At 42.8% G+C, this 12,218-nt stretch overlaps 1 protein-coding gene across 1 annotated transcript in view; it reads right to left on the bottom strand.

Annotated features, from left to right (window-relative positions):
• The window catches only part of LOC306914597 (phospholipid-transporting ATPase ABCA1), a 272,775-nt gene that overhangs the window by 124,031 nt on the left and 136,526 nt on the right, over positions 1-12,218 (bottom strand). The window contains exons 24-26 of the mRNA XM_079491713.1: positions 8,132-8,346; positions 5,590-5,665; positions 429-631 (exon numbers count right to left, since the gene is read on the bottom strand). Coding sequence (XP_079347839.1) covers positions 429-631; positions 5,590-5,665; positions 8,132-8,346 — 494 coding nt within the window. The remainder of the gene's footprint in view (positions 1-428; positions 632-5,589; positions 5,666-8,131; positions 8,347-12,218) is intronic.

Below are 12,218 nucleotides of genomic sequence, written 5' to 3'. Positions count from 1 at the left end.
TGCATGTCTCACTAAGTCAAGAGGGTTTAAGTGGTTAAAGGGGCATTCCACTCATTTTCAACATTTTACTATGGCATTAATGTACCTTAGAGCTGTTGTGTGGAAATAATAAAAAAGTTCCCCCATTCTGTGTTTCCTAGAACTGGAGGTCTGAAAAAAATCCTTAACATGGTGAAACACATCTTGATGATGTCATCAAGATGTGTTTCACCATGTTAATGATCTTTTCCATAATTACAGTTCTAGGAAACACAAAATGGGGGGACTTTTTTATTATTTCCACACAACAGCTCTAAGGTACATTAATGACATAGTAAAATGTTGAAAATGGGTGGTTTTCCCCTTTAATTTAACTCGGACGGGTACATAGAGTTAAATTACCGTAACACTGTGTGTACTGTAGCTATATGTGGGCTTCTGGAGCTCACCTCTTCCAGAGTAGTGTCTGAGATGCCATAGCTGGTGAGGCCCAGAGCGTCCATCTCCTCGTCCAGCTCTTTGAAGAGCAGGGCGAAGGTGCCATCCTTTGCCCCGCCGTAAGGCAGAATGTAGGTGATCTCCTGGCCGATGCTCTCCAGGAACACTGCCTCGGGCTGGTGCCGCCGCACCAGCTTACTCACTGCGCTCACATCTGAGAAACACAGTTTCCCCCGCACAATTAGTCACACAAACTCTGAAAAGAGAGCCAACCGCAGAACGTTTTGTGAATTTGCAGAACATCTCCAATTCTGGCTGTGAAGGGAGGTGATGTGATTTGATGTTTTTCAGCATTTTGCTGGGCGTGTGTACACAACTGAATTGTGGAATGATATTAACGTAATGACGGCTGCAGTCAAGACATTTTTCTTGCTCTGTTATTTTCTCAGCTCAACATTCCTGAATTTATGTTAGCATTTCATGGTCAACAACATACAGTATACGTGCCAGAAGTGTATTTATTAAGCTCCAAGAGAGATCAAAGAAGAAAGCTATAGTAACAACGTACCCTCCCTGTCCAATCTGCCTTGAAGACACCTATTTTCTCAGGTTTAGGGAATATAGTTGTTTTATTGTTGTTTGTTTATTGTTTATTGTTTATTGGTTGTTGCCTTTGCAATGCATATTACCCCAGGCAGATTAAGTCTGGCCCTTCTCATTTGAGGGAATACTGGCCCAACCAGGGCCAGTATTCAAATATGGGGCGGGACATTGCGGGAAAAAAGTCGCCTCACAGCTAGAAGGTCTTGGGTTCGATTCCCACTGCGGATGCTGTGGGTGCTGTGGGCGTGTTCTCTCCTCCGCGTCATCAGTGCTCATACCCTGGGTGGGGTTGGCAAAAACGCCTTTCTGTGTGGAGTTTGCATGTTCTCCCCATGTCCCCTAGGGTATAGGACAGGTACCCTCACAAAAAACATGCAGTCATCCTGGTCTCTAAACTGCCTCCCCCTGGCCAGCCGGGGCTCCTGGCTCATGGAGGGGAAAGGAACTGGTCGGAATAACGCGTTCCTTCCACACGCTACGTCCAACTGGGGAAACTCTGTCACCGTCTGTCAGGTGTAAAGAAGCGGCTTGGACTCCTCATGCATAGAAGGAAGCATGAGTTTAGTCCGTTGCTCTCCCCAGGTTGGCAGAGGAAGTTTAGCGCCCAGGATTACATAATAATTGACATTGACATAATTGACACTGGATGAAAAAAAATCGGTTGAATAAATCAATCAATCAATCAATCAATCACAATGTGGTGTTCAGTGGCACAGCCGCTCTATACAGGCTGCCCTAGTGTCGACAAGCATATTAGCCCTGTGGTCAAGGCTAGCTTCTTTCAGCGTAGGCTTCTAGCTAGGGCAAAGGCCTATCTGCCAAGTACCGACCTCGAGAGAGTCATCCACGCATTTATTTCAACTAGACTAGATTACTGTAATGCTCTCTATGCAGGCATCGATCAGTCAGCTATTAGGCGTCTTCAGCTTGTTCAGAATGCCGCCGCTCGCCTCCTCACCAACACAAATAGGCGGGACCATATCACCCCAGCATCCCTGTCTGCTTCAGAATAGATTTTAAGATTTTAGAAGCCCAAAATGACCTGTCCCCTCCATATTTAGCTGAATTGATCACTCCATACGTCCCAACAAGAGCCCTGAGATCGGCTAATCAGTCTCTCCCGATTGTGCCTGACACACATTTCAGGACCAGAGGAGATTGTGCATTTGCTGTGGCCGGTCCCAACCTCTGGAACGCACTGCCGCTCCATGTTCACTTTTAATTCAATTTAATTTAAGTCTACCCTGTACGATGTTCCCATGTACTGCTTATTGTATTTTACATTTTGCTCTCTTACATATTGAAGTAATGCCATTTTCTATCCCCCTCTTTCTGTTTGCCTCTGTGTATGTTATTATGCTCTGTAATGTGAAGCACTTTGGTTCGACCTCGGTCGATGTAAATGTGCTATACAAATAAAGTTTGATTTGATTTGATTTGATTAGTGTCGTGATGGTCAATGCTCCATTTGGCTCAATGGAAATAGCAATCTTTGGAATGTAATGCACATTGTAAAGCGCTTAGGAGAAAGGTGCTATATAAAAGCACCGTGTACCATTAACCAATAACAAAAGGCCTTCAAAACAACAGTAAGAAAAAACAGTACTGTAGCTTTTCAACTACGACCCAACTATATGGCCAGAGGTGCATACGCTGTGATTGGTCTATTTTTGAGGGAACAGACAGACAGACAGACAGACAGACACTACATATACAGTAGATAGGGATGTCCCGATCACGTTTTTGCTCCCAATTTGATTACGATCATTTGATTTTGAATCTGCCGATACCGATTTTTCCCGATCCAATAGGCTATTTATATTTTTATAGAACACTTATGCCATATCACAATAGTACAATATCCCAAATCACAGATAATATCCAGTCTAATATCATGATATGGATATAATATTGATACCAGGGATGTCCCGATCACATTTTTTGCTCCCGATCCGATTCCGATCATTTAAAAATGACATGATCGGCCCACGATTTCTGATCACGTAATCGGATCGGGACAACCCTACATATAGACAAACCCTGTTCTAGGTGGCTCGGCCTATGCAAACGCTGTCGTGCAACTTTGTAATGACCACAAAATGATGCTGTGACCTTTGAGCACAGTGAAAGAGATAAGTGGACAGCATTCACCTGCATTACCCATTCTGTAGCTGAGCCTTGGTTACAATCAATCATTCAGAACAGCATTGCAGCGGATGCTGCCTCCATTATTGATCCCGAAATGCGCAAAGATATTCACTGCAGGTTAACCAAGCGTGGTCCTGGCATTTTATGAAGAAGTTAATCACAAACCTTAGCCTGTATAAAAATAATGTCTCTGCTTCTGTGTGCCAATGATGAAGAACTGACAACTGGTAGAGTTATAATTACATTTACAGTATGATATTTTCTGTTCTTTAAAGGAACACTGGCTAATAAGACAAATTATGCCTTAAAAACATCATACTTGCCCTCTATAACTAAAATAAAAACACCTTAAATATTTGATTCCTTTCATAAATAGAGAATCTTTCACTCAATACTCTGGAACTGTTCCCGTCGCAAGTTGATGATGTTATATGTCCATGTGTGGTCCAGCCCTATGGACTGTATGGAATGCAAATAAAGTGCAAATAAAAAACAACTTAATACTTCCTATGGTTAATGAGTATCAAAGCAATCGTTTAAATACTTTATATTAGCACGTGCCTTCCATAGGGCTGGACACTAGCACATGGACATATGACATCATCAACTTGTGACGGGAGCAGTTCCTATTGAGTGAAAGATTCTCTATTTATGAAAGAAATAAAACATATTTAAGGTGTTTTTATTTTTTTAATTTTAGTTATAGATGGCAAGTATAATATTTTAAAGCATATTTGTCTTATTAGCCAGGGTTTATTTTAAATTATCGTAACACAAACATGATTGAATAATACACAAACATGGTGATGACAAAAACCAGCTCAGTGGCCTTGTGGTTGGTGAGACTGGGAGGTCGGGGTTCAATCGGGGTTCAATCGGGTCATACCAAAAAATGGGACCCAGTGCCTCCCTGCTTGGCACTCAGCATCAAGGGTTGGATTGGGGGTAAGTCCCTGCGACATACTAGTGTCATGTCCAGGGGGTGAACGTGTACATCAAGCTGCCTCACGCTAGGAGATAGGCCTGCCCTATGGGCTTCATGGCTCGGCGCTTACTATGGTGATGATTCCCAAGCATCATGATGAATTGGATAAAATGCCAAACACTTTCTTCTGATCGGGTGAGTGCATTTCATTTATAACTTCAAGCTAGGGATTTGATCTATCATTGTGCTCAAATCAAAGTCTAATTGATGAGTCACTGGATGACATATGAATGCAAAGATTAGAAGCTGGTGTCAGCCCTAACGACAAAAGATGTCAAGAACATGGCCTTCAAATGCTTGATCAAAGGAGGCCAACCAGAAAATTCAGCTGGCAGCTACATTATGCAGTTTCTCCCTGAATAAAATATAAACTAATAAATACAAATCTGGTCATAATCAGGAAAGGGACTGTTTAAACCTTCTTGTTACCCTGGTTAAATTATTGAGACATTTAAATTAATTTTTTTATCCCACGATTTTGCAGCCCATTTTTTCACCCAGTGTCAATTATCTAATGTAATCCTGGGCACTACAATCCTTTCCCCTCCATCAGGCGCCCCGGCTGGCCAGGGGGAGGTAGTTTAGAGACCAGGATTGCTGCATGTTTTTTTGTGGGGGTACCTACCCTAGGGGACACGGGGAGAACATGCAAACTCCACACAGAAAGGCCCTTTCGCCAACCCCATCTTGGGTATGGGCACTGTTGACGCGGAGGAGAAAACACAGCCCCAGCGCCCCCAGTGGGAATCGAACCCAGGACCTTCTAGCTGTGAGGCGACAGCACTACCGACTGTGCTACCGTGCCCCCCAGAGACATTTCAAGTTACTGCAATTCGGTTTACATTGAATAACCCTAATTGCTCCCAATGCATTGGTTCCAGGCCCTGGTTACATCGCTAAACAGTTACATTACTATTTAAGGGCTGTGATTTCTTGACATTGACACAGCTGGATTGCTAGAAACGACTCTTGTTACTTGGATACAGCTTACAGATATACTATACATAACGGAGCAACACTAGATACAGGCAGACTCTGTAGACATTTTTAAAGCACAGCTCAAGACCCATTTCTACACTCTTGCTTTTAATTGATCTTTCACATTTTTTGTTATTCATGTCCTCACTGTATTGCATTACTGCTATTATTTTCTTATGTTTTATGCCTTGCTTTTCTTTCTTTTCTTTCTCCATTGCTCTGTAAAGCACATTGAGCTGCATTTCATGTCATGAAAGGTGCTATACAAATAAAGTTGTATTATTATTATTATTATCGAATTGTACTGTAGTTCAGACAGGTTGCATCCAGCTCTCCACTAAAATGTATGGATTGGATTGTTTTAAGGACTAGCAGTGTCCTATACAGAAATCAACAGTTTAGTTTAAATCACGCATGCACTACTAGGCTTAGGTTATACATTAACTGCAATGTTGTACCTGAGGGGTCAGGGTTGCTCCAGTGCTGGCTGTTAAAGCCCTCGTCCAGACTGCCTCTCCTCAAAGGATGTTCTTCCTATTAATCAGAACCACATTACATCATCATTACATGTGTACATTAAGCACATCCTTGACAAGTTTGCTCTTGAATAAATGGCAGTATAACCCCCGGCCATAGTATTTACAATTTAATTGCACCAATTTGACGTAGTCAGCTCGCACCACCAGATGCTACGTTCATCAGTTACTGAAGCTGTGCCAAGATAAATTCTTGAGACAACCTCTTAAGGTCAAGTATAATCCACACACACATGTCGTCTGGAGTCTAGACGCATTTACATTTGCAGTAGAATACTTAGAAACAGCCGAGTGAAATTACATCAGAGGTCTCACTGTCAAACTTTCATCAAGTTCCATTTCATGATTGCGTTATTTTCAAAACTTTGCAAAACTTTCCATTCAGTAGCTTTAGCTTTGAATTCTTTGTAGCGCCATTGAGGTCAAAGTCTTCTGACTGGGCACACAGAATTACCAAGTCCTCATTTGGTTAAGGGAGAGTTTTCTACCTCCCATGAAAACACGATTGTTTGTTTGTTTATTTATTTAGTTTCAAACAAATGTCTCCGCTCACCGCTAAGAGCCTGCAGACTAATGGTAATTGCTCTAGCCCCTGCTGGCATCGGTGCATCTTGTTCATTTGCTCCTATTGATTAAAACTAAGTGCGTGAGGCACCATTGGCAAGCTAGATCAAGAATCACCCCTTTCCCCGGTGACAATTAGTATCATCCAGCACGTAGGTGTCTGCCAATTCTCATGCTGGGGGAGACTAAACACAGATCATTACAGGGGGAGGGGATCGGGAAAGAGCACTCTGCAAAGTCAGAGGGAGCCATGTTCGATAATGGACTAGCGAAAGGTTACCGCTGTGTCAGAAGGGCTTGCTGTTTATAAGTCCTTCCTTCTGGCGCACGCAATCTGAAGGATCTCTTTGAATAGGAATATTATGTAAGGCAGGGCCTATACTGGCAAGTTGTGGCAACAACAACAGGATAATGATCTCACAATGCAATGGAGCTTTGATCACAAAATCCATGTTAATCCCAATGTCATGTACACCACCACTGCAGGTCTTCAATGTGGGGGCGTAGTGTGCTCATGGCACCCATTTCGCTAGGGGCCCCATTTGAAAAGGAGGACGAGGAAAAAAGAAAGAAAGAGAAGAAAATGCATTCAATACACAGACACACACAGAGACACGTGCACATGCACATATTACACAGCTTAGTTTAATGCTTGATTCTGATTTGTCAATCGCTGAATTCAGCGGTGTTATTTCTGTATAATGACCTCAGAGCCTCAGAGCACCTGGCTGTGCAGCTTGAACTTTATGCTGTATCCAACATGGCAGCCATGTAAACAAACACACAATGTAATACAGCTAACCATTGCTCTCAATAATGTTTTTGAAAAACTTTTGACGCGAGAAATAGACTATGCAGTAACCGAAAATGTATTATATATACACTTCCTTGTTTTCCGAGCGAACGTGTTAGCAAGGAAATACACTTCGTTTTGTTGTTACTTTTGGGTCAACGTTCATTATCGAGAAATCATCCTGTCGGGATAATGGCCCCCGACCCGTCAATTATCGAGGAAAATTAAGACATTTGAATTTAAAGATTACTGTGCCAAATTATCCACTTTCTCCTGGCATCTGTATTTTGGACAAATTGCATTATTATTATATTGCATAAAAATAACATATCTACACGATTCTAGATGAGTTTATTATTTCCATTTTTTCCCCCTTTATTTTTATTTCAGTCAGATAACAAATAGATTTAACCAATATTTATTATAGAATGAGAATACAACTGTGTATAATATTTTATCCGGGCGTTCGGCTCTGCTACATTTTTCTCCCTGCTCGGCACAATTAGACACCATCATTAAACATTAAGAGCAGGGAGATAGATATACAATAACAACCCCCCATGGGGAACATAAATAACAGAGCCCACCGGTGGTGCTGGGGTGGCAATGGGAGCAAACATCACATAACCAGGAACCATACGCAGAAGGAAGGCAGGAAGAAGCATGCAGTCTAGGCGAGCTTAAATACCCTGCCCAATTGGTCAGCAGACTGCCACATCAGCGAATGACACGCGAGTCTTGCACACACTGAATACACCCACATAGTAATGCAGCATATTAACCCCTTGAGTATATGTATGTGCCCTTGAGCACAGCATGAAACCCCTCGAGTATATCTGACTGAACTAACTCCACAAGCTACGTTCTCTTTTTTTTTAAATCCATTTTGCAATAGGAGGACATCAGCCAGAGGCTAAGGCTTTTTGGGTGTTAGCACAGAAAAGTTGGGGAACCTCTGTTGTACACCAATGAAAAAGTAACAAAACCAGTGTGCCGCATTGGACGATGCCTGTGCTTGCAGTGGACAGAGAGCATGTTCTGTTAGACTGCTGCCTCCAGACATTACATAACACACACACACACACACACACACACACACACACACACCTCTTTGGACTGGCTGTGCGTGATGCCGCTACGCTGCGTGGTCATCTTCTTGCCACCGCCTCTGACCAGAGTGAGGTAGTAACCGCTGCCGAAACACTTCTTGAGGAAGAGGGAGGAGCCGCAGCAACGCATCCTGCCATGTGAGATGATGGCGATTCGGTCGCCTAAGATGTCCGCCTCGTCCATGTGGTGCGTGGACAGGATGATTGTTCGGCCTGGAGGGGGGAGGGGGGGGGGAAGAGAGCGAGAGAGAGAGAGAGAGAGAGAGAGAGAGAGCGAGAGAGAGAGAGAGAGAGACTGAAATAAACTAAATATTGGTTTCACTTAATGTAGGCACAGTTCAAGAGGCGCTGAAAAGTTCCCTCTCTTCGTGTGGGTGGGTGGGTGGGTGGATGGGTGCGTATACCTGAATGAGAGTGTGTGTCTGAGATAGCAGATCAAAGGACAGGATAGACTGGGATAAGAAATACAAAGAAATGTGAAGGCATGTGATGAAAAGTATATAAAAGAGCACTTTTGCTGCATACAACAATTATCAGGGACTTGACAAGAAAAGATGACATGAATCAAAATGGTTCAAAACAAGCCAATAGCACAGTCTGTCTCTGCGTGGCAGTCGCTTATCATCTAACTGCTGTCTTTTTCACTGATGACTGTCCTCGACAAACTCCACAGTGCGCTTGTGAATCTTGAACAAAAAGAAACAAAAGCGAAAGCCACTAAAAGGCGCACGCACGCACGCATGCACGCACGCACGCACCTAATACGTGCAAACCTCCCACGGGGCAGCACACCTAAACCTAACCTTAACCCTCTCCCAACACTTAACGCACCCCTCACCAACCTTAATCTGGTCGTTTTAACTCACCCCTCACCAACCTTAATCCGGTCGTCTTAACGCACCCCTCACCAACCTTATGTGACGTCTAACCAATGACTAGTCTAAACTAAGTATGCACCCCAGTGTTATTCCAGTAAGGTATGGGAAGCTGATATCTAGAAGTTCGGGCCAGAATGCGGCCAACACAACTATCGGTTATATCGGTCAGATTGGTGGTTCTGGACAAGCGCATATCCGAACGACTCGGCAGCAGGCACCACACTCCCTTGAGTCCTTGTCGATGCGCGAGCAGAGTTTGAAGTTGGTCGGTCCCACATGTATTATATGCACATGAGCATTAACCTTTTCTGGTTGGATGATCATGAAAGACTTGAATTATGTTTTAGGAAAGGTATTTTCTTTTTAGCAGATATCATATGCAAGGCTTGAGGAAAAATATGTTCTGTATGTTTGAAGTTTGAAAAACAGTTTTTATTTCATTGTACATCTATATGCAATGATGCAATGAAGAAATGATTTATATAGTGTCCTGTGTAAGTCCATGTGGGCTAGGCACCTTTGGTGCATGACACAGAAATAAAGAATATATCTCTATGGGCATAGCGGTCGGCCTGCACTCCCAGTAGCCAGTTGTAATATAGGATATTGTGGTTGGTAATGTCAAACTTTCTACAATTGTGTAAATACGGATGCTACAGGATAAAAGTTTTGTAGTAAATCAGTTTACATTTACATTGTAATCTATCTATCTATCCATCCATCCATCCATCCATCTATAATTCCATCCATAATGCAGCAATACAGCAATACAGCAATTGTTGTTTTTAGTTTTAGTGATTGCTTCGTCTTTGATCGATTGCTTTGTCTGTCTGTCTGTCCCAGGAATAAGGAATAATAATTCCCAGAATGGCCTCAAACTTGCCGTGTCTGTGTCAAATGACCCAATGGTGTGCACTGCAGAGTGGCAATTTGATCAGACCAAAGATTTCTGAAAAAGTATGAATGTCTGTATCCGTCTAGTTTCTTCAATGTCAAGGAGCCAAAACCCAAGAATATTATTTTGTATAATTGGATGTAACAATAAAGACTTTTGAATGTCCTCTTGAATCCACTTCCCCTCAAGTCGTGCTTCAAAGAGAAACCAGTCTAATTTAATTTGCCCCGATCTTTTGATTCAAGACGCACTTGCATTGGCAATAAAAGCATGGATTGCTAGTTTATTCACCTTTGATATCATCCAACCAGTATCAGGAAATGAATTAGATCTGTGATGAAGTCAGGGCAAGCTCAACTCTGTATGTCTGTAGAAAGAAGTAGCATCGTAGATCACATAAGTAATTACTGAGAGAGTTGGTGTTCAAAAGCAAACATTTTCTTCAATGGTTCAAAAACAAAAACGTTTGGTTTATTTGAATATTTTAAAGTGTTTAAGTGTCAGTAGTAGGCCACTCGTTTGACCTCTGATGGATGCATTCAAACTCAACCTCTCCGCACCTTTCTGCTATGCACCTGCGTATGTGAGGGAGGAGCTTAGAGGGGGGAGGCAGAGCTGAAGCTGAGGATTAGAAAGATTAGAATTATTTATTCTATTATCAGTATTATTTACTATACCGGCGCGGTGCCCAGCGGGAACGATGCAAGTAGGGAACAATGTAAGTTGGCAATGCATCGTTCTAGGGATGCATGATTTTTTTGAAACCGATAACTTCTTTGCTTCTCCTACATGTATACCGATAATACAAATGTGAGTAATGGTACATGTACACAGCTTTGACCTAAGCAAATACAGCATATCATACCTATGACATGCTGGGTGCTTGGCAGCAGATATTATCGGGATGATAAATATTGCGCTTCCCTACATCGTTCCGTTTTTCCCACATGTACGTGCATGTTCACACACACACACACACACACACACACACACACACACACACACACACACACACACACACACACACACACACACACACACACACACACACACACACACACACACACACACACACACACACACACACACACACACACACACACACACACACACACACACACACAGTTTATATCTGATAATCTAAATTATATTTTAGTGTGACTGACGGGGTTCAGAGACGGTATACTGCCATCATAAGTTGTTTTCTTGGCCACAGCACAACATTTATAATAAATAATAGTTGATAAGTTTAGCGTCATCACTTATCCCATGCAGGGACAAAGAACATGCAAAGTGCACGGTTCCTTCTTTGACAAAAAGTGGATGTTCAGCCATTTTAGATCGGCCAACCATTTTGGTCCTGTGATCCTCACCAATCTCACGTCCCAGTCAATCCCTGTCAACCTCTGAGCTGCTAAATCCGTCTATTCGATTTAAATCCTTGACGCTACACCAAGCATGTTTGAAGCCTTCTGGATAAACACGACACCAAGACGTCCTGCTGTAACCCACAGACGAGTGACTGGTGCTGCACTCATCAAAACAACTCGCTCAATTAAACCCATGGGAATGGGCAGAATGCTACAAGGTGGGAGGTCGGCTGAGGAGAAGCAACACTTTTCTTCAAGGCATTAGTTTGTGGTTTACGAGGACACAAAAAATACACTACATCGCCTGTGAATTGGGAGTGAAATAAATGTGCTTTGACTGTGGACAGTCCACAAAGGTATTCTGATTTATAGTGTGTTGCTGCAGTGCATTACGACAGAAATTGATAGCTGGAATAGGTGGGTATGTGGGTGGGCAGGGGTCTCAGGAATAGGTGGGTATGTGGGTGGGCAGGGGTCTCAGGAATAGGTGGGTATGTGGGTGGGCAGGGGTCTCAGGAATAGGTGGGTATGTGGGTGGGCAGGGGTCTCAGGAAAATGCTGTAGTCCCACAACGAACAATAAAGTTAAGGTTCTGCGTTCTGTAATTCAGCTCCCTGCTCCCATGTATATCAAGTGGATGGATATAGATTTTAACGCAGTGTTGTCTGAGCAGAGAGATGGGTATTGTGCGCACCGGCAGTGTGATGAATTATCGGGCGGAACTGTGATGACTGCTCTTTGAGACAATGAATTCAGATCAATGATACTGAGAATTACCTTGACGCCCCCGTCAGCATTTCCTCCGAGTCAAAAGACATAAGCCCCTTGTTTTGATTATAGATAGGATCCAATTGAAAAGGGTACACATTGAAATATGTACACACGTTATATTTAATACCTAGTGCATAGTAGTGCTTTTCATTAAAATATCTCAAACAGCAT

This window comes from Electrona antarctica (assembly GCF_951216825.1).
Source record: "Electrona antarctica genome assembly, chromosome: 21".
In the NCBI taxonomy this organism is placed as follows: domain Eukaryota; kingdom Metazoa; phylum Chordata; class Actinopteri; order Myctophiformes; family Myctophidae; genus Electrona; species Electrona antarctica.
The sequence above is the reverse complement of the archived record's forward strand: the minus strand, read 5'-3'. Positions and strand labels throughout refer to the sequence as shown.